Consider the following 15,255-nt stretch of genomic DNA (forward strand, 5'->3'; position numbering starts at 1 on the left):
AGTAATATTCAATCATTTACCTTCATTTTGCAACAAATTCAAAGTCTCTAGCACAATATTTTGATTTATGGTGAATTTATGAAAAAAAAAAAAAATTTCCTTACTTCCGCGCGGTAACTCTTCCGAAAAAATCATACGTGTGATTGTCGTAATGTTTGCACCATTTTAAACTAGCCGTTACATAAAGTTTTATATATGAAAATGTGTGCAATTTCATTTAGAATGCAACAAAAAGTGATTGAAGGTTGTAGCTTTCCTCATTTTCGAAATATTTGCATATAAATCACGATAAATAGAAAAAAAAACACGTTCTGTCAACTTTAACTCATCCAAAATGGTCGAAAAACGCAACTGTAAGCTAAAAATCTTACAGTAAAGTAATATTCAATCATTTGTCTTCATTTTGAAACAAATTGGAAGTCTCTAGAATAATATTAAGGTTTATGGTGAATTTTTGAAAAAAACATTTTTTTACATCCGCACATTATGAATTCATGCATCATTTTGTGATAATATTTTCTCTGTATTACTTTGATCGTTTTACAATGTGTTATATACCAAAATGATCGCAATTTAGTGTACAATACAACGAAAAAAAATTAAGTCGTTAGCTTTAACTGTTTTGCTCACAGCACGATTTGAATACAATTATACATGAAATTTTGTTTTTGCGCTATCATATATCACATTATTTATATATGATAATGATATTTTTTTCCATTTCTGATGGTTGCATACTAAACTTCAGGCAATGACAAAAAAAGGAGCCAAAAGTGAACTCTTAATCTTGAAAACTAAGCGCGCTGTGATTTAAAAAAATATATATTTTTTCCGCTTCGGCGCTCACTCCGAGACCCCCTAGGCATATGGGAGACGATTTTTATTATAACCCTTAGGCGTTTAAGGGCTAACTAAGCTTTTAGCTTTAGCTCTAGAAGCCGCTTTTCTCTTTCTATCTCTCTCTAACTTGTTCGTGTAACTAGTCAAGATCTTCCAAGTTCTTTGATCCCAATTACTACATTCTCCACATGTTTGACCTGATGTACAAGTCTGTCCCCTACAACCTGTGCATCATTACAAGATTTAGCGATCCTAGTATTGCAGCCTTTACTGCAATACCTAATCCCAGATGTACTAGTGTCTGACATTATGTAGACCAATTCAAAACTAGTTAATTTTGGTGCAAAAATATTTAAAACTATTGAATTCCTAAAAAGCTAATCACCGAAAACAAAAGCTGCCAATATTTTAAGAGTACTTAACCAAATAACTCCAACAATGAGCGATGGTAAAGAATTCCAAAAATTCCACTGACTACTGAAACTGTGCTAACAGTACCAGCCGGTGTTGGTTCCTCACTCCCCCGATAGTGGGTGGGGGGTATCACCTGACCAAAACAAACTAGTGCTACCGCGAATTTCAAAAATTCTAGCTGCCGACAGTTTTAGAAACTATAGCTATGTAACTACTTGGTAAGTTGCATACATAAAAACTGCTGTTTAGTGGGTTTCAGGTTGTCACTGTTGGTAACACTGGAGCCAACTAATGCAAGTTAAACCATGGAACCCATCCAGCCAGAGCTGTGCGGCAGCTCGGTGCCGAAACCAAACTGGAAAAGGCAGTGAAGAGTAGTTGAAGGGACAGAACCTTGGTCCTGAGACACGCCATAGTTCCCCGGAAGAGGAGACTACCAATTGACACAGGGCAGTCCAGAGGGCGGGCTATGAACAAAGGCCAAGGCTCTGAAAACTTCTCTCTCACCGGGAATATTGAAAAGGGTCGAAAACTGGGGGGTAGGGCAATCTTGGTCATAATCTGTACTTATGTCAAAACCTAATAAAAGAATATATCAATTCCAGTATTATTATTTTTCTCCTGAACCACCCAAGGAGCAAAAGAAGCCAGAGCAGAATGAGAGAAATTAACCTAGGCTATCAGGTAGACTAATGAAGAAGGAGAGGCAACACTGGAAGACAAAAAGGGAAAAACTGAGTAAGGCTACTGGTGTGCCCTTATTATCTACATAAACTGTTGGCCTACAACATCTTCCAATACTTCACAAAAATGTACATCCGCTCATAAAACACTCATAATCTATATATCAAGAAAACAACACTCGAGTCTGGGTAGCTAGTTTAACATGGCTACTAACATAGGCAACATTGTATCATCAAATAGTAACAATTGGTTTTCACAATCTCTTCCCTATACCGCCTAATACTTTTGTCTCTGCTTGATATAGATGACATAAAGCAAAAACAAAGAATCACAATACTGTACAGGAGAAACTAGCCAGAAACCATAACAATAAAGTCTACGTATAGCCGATCATGACCGTGTGTTTAATACAATGGCATGAAGAAATATGACAGAACATAAACATTCCAGCTCCATCTGGTGGGAAACAGATGAATACAAAGACAGTCCTAGTGAGTTAGCCAAGTGTATTTTGATTTTTTAAATGTCGATTGCATCAGCACGAAGAAAAAGCTAGCTTTAACAGTAGGTCAAATTCATTCCAAATAATATGTACTAAGAAGTATTTGGTGGAGGATGTACTTAATGCCTCATCTCGCTGAATAGTTAACTGATCTAGGTGGCAGTTTTTGTTAGAAAAAAATCCACAGTACTCTCTGAGTATCAAACTTCTCAAATTGCCTCAGAAAAATTTACAGCATCATTATTTTTTTACACTTTCAGACCTTTCCCCTATCTGTAAGCTTGCAACTTCCAGATCTATAGTTTTAGACATTATATCTACACAAAAATATCTTTCTTTAACTACTTATGGGAAATTTACCTTCTCTTTCAATTCCTGGAGGAACTCCTGACGGGCGTATTCTCTCCTTCTTATATGACGGTACACGTGAAACTCGCCACTACCTGCACCAGCACTTGATCCCATGACATTACGAACAAATTCAGCAGGATCTGAGAACTTCTTCTCTTTAGGTTTATCTGGGATGAAAGCTAGCTTTTCCTGTGAAATTAAATCATAAAATTACTAAACTGACTCAATTTACATTACAATACGTATAGACAGCCAAAGCTATTAAACACAAACTTTGTAGTATATAAACCAGAGCCTTTTACAAAAGATCCTTCAGCATGAGCTAGAGATGGTTACTGAACTTAGTTACAATGTTGTTTAACTGGTGATTGTGGGAAATGAGAGAGGGAATACCCCTCATTCACTTACTGTAACCAAGCACTTTTCCTGTCAGCCCTAAGGACATGTGTAATATTCTTCTTTCTTACTTGTTTATGTTTATAAATCCTTTATCATTTCTTGCTTTATTCATTGTTAGTTATTAGTCTCAGGAGGCTTAGCAAGACTCAGTGCAGGTTTCTTCATTAACTCATTGGTAAAAATATACATAAAATTACAAGTTAAGTATATGACTAGTACGAATCGAAGTGTGAGCCTTTCTTGAATCTTCTAACCCACAACTATGAAGTTCTGGACCCCACACCACTTCTGTTCTTGGCTTGGTTCCTTCTACTTCTCTGCTCTCTGCTTCTCCACTTGCCTTCTGGAAGGGTCTTCAAAGGAAACTGTCCCATCTACCATAGGTGGAGGATTTGCTACTGTCCCACCTGGTAGTGGTCCTGGTTGAAGATTATCTACCTATGTGCCTTGGGTGTGATTAACTGACTTACGTAATCCCTCCTTCGTGGGTGGGACTACTGACGTCACTGGAAGTCTTCAAGTTCCGGCAAAAGTTAAAAGGTTAGGTCACAAGTGAAACAGGTAGACAGTTTTTAATGGCTGTGCTAAGATGAGGCTGGCCCTATGTTGTGACTAACACCTTACGACACTTCCAGATCGTTACTCTCGCTCTCTCTTTCTCTGTCTCGTTTCTCTATCACTTATTCTCTCTCTCTCTTTCTCTGTCTATCATTTGTCTATTAATGGTTCTCTCTCATTTCCTTTTCTCTCTTATATTTACGCTATTCCTAACTGATTTTCTCCTAGCTATCATTACACAAAGAGGGGTGGCTGAGGTGGGAACTGGTTTGCATAAGCTAGAAAAAATTAAATTGAACTGTAATAAAAGGCTCTGGTTTGCATAAGCTAGAAAAAATATAAATTATGTATAAATTACTTTGTTCCTAAAGAAATACAAACCATCACCTTTTACGTAAGGGACTCAATCCTTGGATGGAAGGTTGTCTGACAACTGAGTGAAGTTGAATCTCAACCAAAAATACCACAATAATGGTTGTGACTGCGAGCAAGGGATGAAATGACTCCTGTAGCCTTATATGTACTTGCTCAGGTATAAGAAGACAGAGTGGCAGAGCCCTGAGCCTAATTGAGGTTGTAAAGAGTTTCACTCAAGTGAGAAAGGATTGGAGAACCCTGAAATCCACCAAAAGAAATTGGCTAAGGGTGGCTAACACAAACTGATGGGTTCAGAATGTAGCTCTACTACTGCTCCGCCTCCCACAACCCCTTGTTAAATGGTAGAAAGGAGAGAGGTGCATCTCACAGAGCTCTAAGACTGGGTGATTTGTTTCTACACAGTATACAAACCCTCAGTTCTTTACATTAGGAAGACTCACTGGTTGGAGGGAGGAATCTGACTGAGTCTCCTGAACTGACTGGAGTTCAGTACACTAGGGCTACTATTGGTCGAAAGAGCAAGGAGTGAGTGCCCTGCCTCTGACAAATTGATCAGAGTATAAGAACTGCAAGATCAAGTCAGACTGCTGGACCTTTTAGAATAAATAATGAATCATAACTCATGTGGAAAAAGACTTGGAAGAATATAAAGAGTCTGAGGCATTAAGGCAAAGATCCAAGAAGGGTTGGCCTTGTTGCCAGTCTACTTCCTCCCCTTGCTAGAGGAAGGAGCAGGAATGCCTCTTATATTCAAATAAGAAAAATAGAAAGGAAGCTCGATGTGTAGACTTACTGTCTCAGACGCCAATCCAGCAAGTGTTGGTTTGAGTCCTATTATCAGCCTAAAGGAAGAGAAGTAGAAGAAAGAGGAAGGAGGAGGAGGAGATGCAATGATAGCTAGGAGAATACAGTGGACCCCTCGTATTCACGTTCTCCGGATTCATGGACTCACACATTCGCGGATTTCTCTCTAGAATGTTTCCTCGCATTATTTGCGGAAAAATTCGCCTATTCGCGGTATTTTTCTATGAGAAATAGCCACAAATTCCTGTTTTTTTATCAATTTCATCATAAAATGCACTTTTTGTGATAAAACTATTAAAAAACCAGATATACATATTTCTGGGCTTGACCTGTGTTGGCCTGTGAAATGGTTCCTTTGATACTATTTCTGAAGAATAAATATTGCTATTCATCCTAGAGAAAAAAGAAACAATATAATGCCAAGATAAATGGCTCGCTCACTTCTTATAGAAGTGTCGGTATAGTAAGGAGTGAGTGGAATCACTACCAGAGGTCCCTTGCCATTTAGCTTATTCCTTCGACAAAACCCCGAACTACAGAGGAGCCGTGCTACAGCTCCCGGTCTACTACTACCGTGAGCGCCTCCGACGCCTGAGACGTCGTTCCTTCGATAGCACGCGTTACAACCACACGTTAGAATTTTTCTGTGCTGTGTTTCGCTCTATTTTGGATTATCTTTTGGATTATCTTTATTTTCAAGATGTCTTCAGCTTCTGCTTCTAAGTTAAGTACTGTTTGGGGTTACTGATCTCATTTTATGATGATCTTCGTGTTTTTATCATATTCGGAGCCTTATCGGCCGGTATGCCCTCGACCGCTTGGCGGTACGGGTTATCTCTTTCGGTCTTCCATACTGTTAGGGATTTCCCTTTTTTCTCAGTACTTTAGATATGGTTACTTATACATAGTCTCTATATCTTTATGCAGTTAGTTTTTTAGTTAGGCCTCCACGGGGCACGCTCCGACCGCACGTTTCGGACCTTAGTCTAGCTACGCCTTACATTGTTAGGAATTTTATCAGTCACGATTGAGAGTCATATCATCTTAATTATTCTGATGTTCTCTCTTTCCTTCTCTAGTTCCTGATTACCATTAATAATATTATAGGTACTAGGTTGGCTAACATACACCATGCTTCGGTATGGCGATTAGCTTCCCTGTTATCATTTATTTTACCGTTAAGTTAGGCTTTCATACCCCAATTGTCGATTGGTGATTAGCCTGCCCCCCGTTTTCTTGAACTAGAGGTTAAATTAGGCTAACATACCCCTTTCTTAGGATCGGCGATTAGCCTAATTTTCTGTTTGCTTAGCTTCGTGTTCCCCGTGTTAGTCTAGCTTTAAGATATCGCTTTAATTTTATTTGATTGATTATTATAAGTAATCCTATTTATATCAGTGATATTGATGTTGTTCCGACGGTTCTTCCCCACCTCGTGTCTTTCACCTGGCTGGAAAGACTACCGGTTGATCGCGGTGAGCCACCCGGTTACGGGGTCCCCCTCCCGTCCCCCCATTCCCCCCTCCATACATTGCCATCCACGTCGATGGGTGATGACTCGTTTCTCACAGCTAGCGTCCGAGTCTGCATGAGGAAGGGGGTGACTACAGCGGGACTGGTGGGGATCTCCCCTCCCCTACTGGTATTCTCACTCGTCACGTGCCTCGGGGGCTCGGGACCTCCTCCCCCCTTCTTCTCCGTCCTTAACTGGCCGCTCAGGGGGAGGGCTCCCCTACCCCACGTTCTTCCCTACCCTTTCCCCCTCAGTTCAGTCCGGCAGGTGTCTATCCGCCGCTACCGAACATAGAGAGGGGGGGAGGGAACCATTGGGTTTCCTATCCACTTAGGATAGTTCACACGAGCACTTACTGATATAAGGGGTTTTTATTTTGTTTTATTTTGTGTTATTTAATGTTTAGAATCTTTTGCGTTACTCCGGGGGTTTTTTTATTTCCGCCTCTCGTACTATCCCTTGCTTCGTTAGAAGTTTGACATTGCTCACTCAATATTAATTAACTCCGGGCCATACGGAGAACTCCGGGCCCTACGGAGTCTATTTTTAGTCATATGACAAGTGAGCTTAGGCGGAGGCAGTGACTTTCTTCCCCCCTCGTAACTTTTTCTACGTAATATTCATACGTAGATCTCTATCCGTCGGTCCTACTCCGGCACCCACGGATAGTTTGCATATTATACCACCGGAGGTTGTCATTGGTACTCATGTATCCTTTGACTTACAGATGTTGTGCCAGGAGATTGGGTGCAATGCCATCCTCCAAGACCCGTGCGGCCATATAGTATGCCGTTCTCATGCAGGATGTGCAGTGAAAGTGGAGGATTTTATCGTTTGGCATCATGAAGCTTGCCAAACCTGCTACTTGCTAGTAGGAGATGCCTCACTAGTAGTAAGTTTCTTAGCACTTTCTTCATTCATTCGTCACCTGGAATACTTGTTGTTATATTATACCTTTCACATATGAGACACATATTCATATAATCTCAACACAACAGACATTCCTCCCCTATCCTTTCCCTAACTCTAGACCCTTTTTTACAGGGTTCTGATGAAGAAAAGAAGAAAGCTTTGTCGACTCTCAAAGCTTGGGTAGGGGGTTTTGGCCGGAATTCGAAGGGCTGCCCCTACATTCTTACCCAGGATATGGCGGACCTAGTATTCCCAGGAGCCAAGAAAGGATCAGTGGTGGACCCGATAGCGGCCGCCCCTTTGCTGGCCGACCTTCAAGTCATGATCTCCCTACAGGAGGGGGATTTCCCAGAGGACGTTGCAGAAGACGTTGCGGCAATGAACCTCGACGTCGAACCCATGGCTATTGACTCCATGGGTACAGGTAAAGGTGTAGTAGGGGCAGCTTCTGTGGGTTCTCAGGGCCCTTTCCTGAATTCCCTTTCTCCATCACCTTCTACTGATCCTTCTACTTCCACTTCTTTCCGGGGCTTCACTGAAGAGCAGCGGTCTGTCCGTCCTAAGGCTACTTCAGTGATCCCCAAGGCTAAGATGACCGAAGAGAAACTTAAAAAGTCTCTCCCCAAGAAATCGGTCATCCTGACAGACACTGTAACTCCGGCTCACCACCCCGGATCAGTTAGGTCAAGGGAGGCCTCTTCCTCTGCGTCGAGGTCCCCCAAACATAGATCACGTAAGGATCGGGCTCAAGTCCCTCTTTTTGATCCCGAATCCTTTTCGGCTAACATTCTGGAGCAGGTGGGAGTGATCGTAGGGGCCTTGGTTGACAACAAGGTCGGCTCGGTGCTCTCCCAGCTCTCCAGTCCTGTTACGTCTTCTGGCCAATCGATCCAATCGCTGGTGGAACGGCTGGCCGCTCAGGAGAATGCCATCGCCGGGATCCAAACCTCGATCGCGGCAGGTTCCCCTCTATCTGTGCCACCTTCTCCTCTTCCAATGCCAGATTCCAGCCAACTACCGGAATTCAAGGCGGCCAACCCTTGGAGGATCGCTTCGTATGCCCCGTTTGTCAACGGAATGTTGACAATCGAAGGCATAGGAACTCGAAGGCGTGAGGACTTCGAGTTCCACCCCAGAGACCTTCAACCACCATTCATAGGCTACGTCCGACTAACGGAAGCAGCGATGATGAGAGAGGACAAGGTTCCCAAGGAAACAGTGATCCTTCCGAGGGAACAGGCACAGCAGACTCTAATGAGAAGTCTGGAAGAATGGGGGTGTGAAAACACCCGCATCACAGCCTTTAGGAGTCCTTTCACCATTTTTACTCCGGTGGAAGGGACTCCGCTACCACTGACCCTTAAGGTAGTGGAAGCAACCTTTCAGGCCGCCCTGAAAGACGAGCCCCTGCTTCAACTACGAGAGACGGAACCCACCTCTCTCTTAGTCCCAGGCTCCGAGACGTACTTCGAGGGGGCAGTTCCTACTTTCTCAGTAGGAAAAACTAAAGGCGGACTGTGCCACCTCTCTCTTTAGTGAGAGACTCCCCAGGTTGTCGGACTCTCTCATCCAGATGGAGTACGACGCCCGGACTAGGCTTGCGAGATCCCTTTCCTCCATGACTATGGCGGAGATGACGGCTCTTGTATACCAACAAGAGCCGTTATTTAAAGTTTTGGCTAAAGGTCTGCTGCACACCATGCAGTGTGACCTTTACGACTTCCTCATAGCCAGGAGAAATTGTAGGAAGCACGTTCTGGCGGAAGCTACTATCCACCATGAACCGAATAAACTGATTGCTTCCTCAATTTGGGGAACGGACCTCTTTCCAGCACCAGTAGTAGCAGAAGTCCTTCATGAGGCTTCTAAGGTTAACCAGTGCCTCAAAGTCAGGTGGGGACTGGTAGCAAAGCGGAGGCAGGAATCTTCTGGTCCTAACCCAAGGAACAAGAAGAAACCAAGGAAGTTCTCTCCCTTCCAGCCTTCTCAACAAACGTTGGTTCAGGCAGTCTCAGCATCACAAGGGCAACCATCGTCGAAGGGTCAACAACAATACCTTGTTCTGACCCCTCAGTCCCAGCAATCTCAACCCTCTACTTCCTTTGCTGTCTCGCCAGCCTACAATTCCAACTATGAAAGCCAGAACTTTCAGGCTTTCAATAGGTTTGCGAGAGGCAGCAGAGCAAGAGGTGCCTCTCGATTCAGAGGATCCGGCAGGGCTGCTAACAGAGGAAGAGGTTTCCGAGGAGCAAGAGGTGGCCGCCCCTCGGCAAACCAGCAGTGAGAGTCCCAAGGTAGGAGGGAGGCTGTACCTCTTCCGCCAGCGGTGGGGGTTCAGCCCTTGGGCTCAAAGTATAGTAACAAAGGGACTAGGTTGGAGTTGGCTAGAGGGCCCTCCTCCAACCAACAGATTCTATCAAGCACCAACAACGGAATTGGTAGAGTATACCGAAGACCTCCTTCTCAAAGGAGTAGTCTCAAGAGTCAACAATTTAAAATTTCAAGGACGCTTGTTCAGCGTGCCAAAGAAAGACTCGGTAAACCGAAGAATCATCTTAGACTTGTCCCATCTGAACTTATTCATTCATTGCGACAAGTTCAGGATGCTGACCGTTTCGCAGGTACGGACCTTACTTCCCCGTGGGGCCGTCACAACCTCTATAGATCTTACAGATGCCTACTATCATGTTCCCATAGCCAGACACTTCCATCCATTCCTAGGCTTCAAACTAGGCAACAGATCCTACTCCTTCAAGGTAATGCCATTCGGGCTCAACATAGCCCCCAGGATCTTCACCAAATTGGCGGAAGCAGTAGTGCAAGAGCTAAGGAAACAGGGAATAATGTTAGTGGCTTATCTGGACGATTGGCTTATTTGGGCAAAGAACCCCAAAGAATGCAAAGAAGCAACGGTCAGAGTGATCAAATTCCTGGAACATTTAGGTTTTCAAATAAACAAAACCAAGTCCAGACTAACACCGGAATCTCGATTCCAGTGGTTAGGCCTTCAGTGGGACTTACAATCGCACACTCTATCAATTCCGTCGTTGAAAAGGAAAGAAATTGCAAGAGCTACAAAACAATTTCTCAAACGACAACAAACATCCAGGAGGTGCCAGGAGAGGATCCTGGGCTCACTCCAGTTTGCATCAGTCACAGACGTTCTGCTCAGAGCCAAACTCAAAGATATAAACAGAGTATGGCGCTCAAGAGCGAATTGCAGATCATGGGACAAACTAGCCTCTATCCCAGCGATCTTACGGAAACGTCTCCGTCCCTGGACGGAGAGAAAGAACCTTTCAAAAGCAATTTCTCTACAGTTTCCCCCTCCATCATTAGTGATCCACACAGACGCCTCACTAACAGGGTGGGGAGGATACTCCCAGTACGAAAAAGTTCAAGGAACTTGGTCGTTAACATTCCGCCAGCTACATATCAATGTACTGGAGGCCATGGCAGTATTCCTCACACTGAAACGGCTCCGTCCGCCCAAGAACTCACATTTCAAATTAGTTCTGGACAGTGCAGTAGTAGTACACTGCATCAACAGGGGCGGATCCAAGTCAAGCCACTTGAACCATGTCATGATAGCCATCTTTTCTCTGGCAAGCAAAAACAAATGGCACCTGTCAGCCACTCACCTGGCAGGAGTCAAGAACGTAGTAGCAGATGCTCTATCGCGCTCCGCTCCGTTGGAATCGGAGTGGACACTGGACAGGAGTTCATTCAATTGGATCAGTCTACAAGTCCCCGGACTCCAAGTAGACCTCTTCGCCACGGAGTCAAACCACAAACTCCCTTGTTACGTGGCACCCAACCTCGATCCTCTAGCATACGCTACGGATGCAATGATCCTCGATTGGAACGAATGGAAGAATATTTACCTCTTCCCTCCGGTGAACCTTCTCATGAAAGTTTTAGACAAACTCAGGACATTCAAAGGCCAAGTAGCTCTAGTAGCTCCCAACTGGCCCAAGAGCAATTGGTTCCTTCTACTCCTAGAGTTGAGACTCCGACCACTACGGATTCCCAACCCCAAACTAACCCAGTTAGTGCAAACTCAGACTGTGTCCGCTTCCTCAAGAATTCAGAAAACCCTAACTTTATGGATTTTCTGAAATTCGCAGCCATGAGGAATGCAGAAATTGATCCCCAGAATATCTCATTCTTGGAATCAGATAAAAGAGAATCTACTCTCCGGCAATATGATTCATCTGTCAAGAAACTTGCAGAGTTCCTTAAGTTGTCAAATTCTCAAGTCATGACAACGAACCTAGCCATAACTTTCTTCAGATCATTGTTTGAGAAAGGCTTAGCAGCAAGCACTATCACTACGACCAAATCAGCTCTTAAAAAGATCTTCCAATTTGGTTTTAGCATAGACCTTACGGATTCGTACTTTACGTCCATACCAAAAGCTTGTGCTAGATTAAGACCATCAACGAGACCTAAATCAGTCTCTTGGTTCTTAAATGATGTCCTCAAACTGGCCTCGGACATTAACAATGACTCTTGCAATTATATATCCCTCCTGAGGAAAACCCTATTCTTATTAAGTTTAGCTGCCGGAGCTAGAATATCAGAACTGTCAGCTTTATCAAGGGAACCAGGCCACATTGAGTTCCTCCCCTCAGGGGAAGTCCTCTTATCCCCAGATCGCCATTTTCTAGCCAAAAATGAAGACCCACAGGACAGATGGTCCTCGTGGAAAATCCTACCACTACCTCAAGACATTTCCCTTTGTCCTGTCAACTCATTAAGAGCCTACCTAAGCAGAACAACTCTGAAATCTTCAGGCCCATTGTTCATTAGGAAGGAAGGTGGTACATTATCCCTAAAAGGGATCAGGCAACAAATTTTATACTTCATTAAACAGGCCAATCCAGAGTCCTTTCCTCGGGCCCACGATGTTAGGGCGGTGGCCACATCTATTAATTACTTCCAACACATGAATTTTGACGATCTTAAGAAGTATACAGGCTGGAAATCTCCGACAGTTTTCAAACGGCACTACCTAAAACCCTTAGAAGCCCTCAAATTTCCAGCAGTGGCAGCTGGAAACACAGTTTCTCCTGATTCTTAATTTTTACTATAACTTCTTGTAGCCTTCCCTTCTACCTGCCCCATTGCACCCTTACTTAGTTTAGTCGCCTCCATGTATTGGGTTACCTTGAGTTTGCTTTTGTTCATCATTCTAATTGGATTCAGTTCCATTCTTTTGTATATATCAACTTATATCCTGTCTTTGCCTAACCTGTATTGTTATTGTTGTTGTTAGGCTAACTAATTTTAAGTTATAACCCGTGTTTTAGGGCTTATACTTCCCTTAGGGTAAGACTGTAATTTTAGTTGATTATTATACTATTAACCTTACAAGTGTTTAACTTTACCTTCTTAATTTATCTGTACTGTTCCTCAAGCTTGGTGTTTAGCATTCTCTGGTACTATTTCACAGGCCGACACAGGTCAAGCCCAGAAAAGGGATTTTGACGAAGGAAAAATCTATTTCTGGGTGGCAACGACCTGTGTCGCCCTGTGAAACCCCACCCTGTAGTTAGATTATCCTCACCCAGCTTACCCCAAGCTTGGAGGCTATCTTCAGGAATGACGTCTCAGGCGTCGGAGGCGCTCACGGTAGTAGTAGACCGGGAGCTGTAGCACGGCTCCTCCGTAGTTCGGGGTTTTGTCGAAGGAAGAAGCTAAACGGCAAGGGACCTCTGGTAGTGATTCCACTCGCTCCTTACTATACCGACACTTCTATAAGAAGTGAGCGAGCCATTTATCTTGGCATTATATTGTTTCTTTTTTCTCTAGGATGAATAGTAATATTTATTCTTCAGAAATAGTATCAAAGGAACCATTTCACAGGGTGACACAGGTCGTTGCCCAGAAATAGATTTTTCCTTCGTCAAAATCCCTTTTTTAGTAGGCTTTTCTTGAGTTTTAACTACCAAAATAGGACGTTTTAATCATTTTTAAAGGGGTTCCAACTAACTATTCCTCTCTCGTAAGTAGCCATCTTGCTTGGTGAGTCGTACCCGCGTGAAGTCAGATTAATCAACAGATATCACAAGTTTAACATACGACTAGAATTTGAGAAATATCTAGAAGTGTTCATGAACTATCGGTGATAAGATTAGTGTGAAAATAGTAGGATAAAGCGTCTTCTAAGTTAGTTTATCAAGTGTAATACTATAAATCAGAACAAGATGGCAGTAAGTTCCAACTGCGGGAAGAGGTGGCGTAATTTGGCGTGTCTAGCAGATTCGCAATACGATGAGGTAGCAGGAAGGGAACTGGCATTTCTCATCTATGAAATCAGCAACAGTCCTAACCAAAAAGATACAAAAGCATTCATAGATATATTAGAAGGATATAATCCTTCAAACTGGAACAAATCTAATGAAAACATCTTGAAAATAATTGAAGAAGTTCCAAATAAAATCCAAGTGGTCAAGAGACTCATAAAGAAAATATACATAAACCAACATATTCCGACAAAGAAAATGAATAAGGTGAATCTTGTGAATATCCTAATTGATGCATTAGGAAAAAGAATGCCAAAAGCATGCAAACTGTGTAAGGTTTGGTATAGCATAGTCAATCCACAAAACCTAATCAGAAAATGTGCTGCATGCAACATTCCGACCCATCCACAGTGTGCTGAGGTAATACAAGATTTGAGAAAAGATACAAGAATTTTTTGTTCAACATGTCTATCATGGATAGACAATGTTATTAAATCAATTATTGAATTTACAAAATATTAGTTGAGATGAAGAAGAATAAGAAGAAGAGGAAAACGGAAGAGAAGTAAACAAAAATGAAATGACAGAAAAAAATAAGGAAAACAAAGAACAAGATAAAAGTATGGATGCAGAGATACTCATTGATACTACATATGAGGCAATAAAGCAGCATACCTACGAAGAAATAAATTACGATATGACAACAGAAAAGCAAATCCCGAAGAGGCTCTACCCAGATCTATACAATGACGGGAAAGAGGAAAAAATAGACAAGAAAGACAAAATCTGCAACCTTTTGAAAAGAGGGAATTGCAGATTTGGAGAAAGATGTTACTACAAACATCCTAAGATATGTCAAAACTATGAAATATATGGTAAATGTGCATACTTAGATGGATATGGGGATGATTGCAGAGATCTGCATCCAAAAAATATGTCCAAAACCTAAAAGAAGGAAAAGGATGTAAGTTCGACAAAAAATGCAAATATATGCACCCTGTAGCCATGAATCATAATCAAATAAATAACCAACCAAGTAATAAAATCCAAAATAAGAAAGAAACAAATAAAGAGAGAAATCAAGAATATCAGGTAAAAGAGAAAAGCAAACCACCAATGAGATATGCAGAGGTGTCAGCAAAAAATTTCAAAGCATCAGCTCCGAAATTCTACTCAAGAGATAATAACTGTATCTATTATGCAAGAGGATATTGCAGAAACGGAGAAAATTGCAGATTCAGACACAAAATGAATAATTATGATGAAGGAAGATCAAATATTATGGAAAAGTTGGATTTTTTAATGTCAGAATTTCTGGAAATGAAAAAAAGAACAACATACCAGAACAGGAAAGAGACATGGGAAAATCCTTATTACTACCAGTATTAAATGAAGGAGAAAACACGCAAACCATCATAGTGATGAATGCGCAGGGTTTAGTTACGAGTAACTCAAAAAGAAAAATAGAGTACTTAGAAGAACTAACCCAAAATGAAAAGAAAATAGATATAATGAATATAAGTGAAAACCTGGTATTCCCAAGAGACTGGGAATGATGATCAAATAAAAGGGTTCCAAACTTATAGATCAGATAGAAAAAATAGGAATCAAGGGGGAACCGCAATATATGGGAAAGACAAAAAACAAGGAAA

At 42.1% G+C, this 15,255-nt stretch overlaps 1 protein-coding gene across 3 annotated transcripts in view; it reads right to left on the minus strand.

The window, feature by feature from the left end:
- Positions 1-15,255, minus strand: part of LOC135208440 (PRKR-interacting protein 1 homolog) — an 84,097-nt gene that overhangs the window by 16,283 nt on the left and 52,559 nt on the right. For all 3 annotated transcript variants that reach the window (XM_064240624.1, XM_064240625.1, XM_064240626.1), the window contains one exon: positions 2,801-2,980. In XM_064240624.1, the coding sequence (XP_064096694.1) occupies positions 2,801-2,980 (180 nt within the window). The remainder of the gene's footprint in view (positions 1-2,800; positions 2,981-15,255) is intronic.

The sequence above is a fragment of the Macrobrachium nipponense genome, chromosome 35 (genome assembly GCF_015104395.2).
Source record: "Macrobrachium nipponense isolate FS-2020 chromosome 35, ASM1510439v2, whole genome shotgun sequence".
NCBI classification, from domain to species: Eukaryota; Metazoa; Arthropoda; class Malacostraca; order Decapoda; family Palaemonidae; genus Macrobrachium; species Macrobrachium nipponense.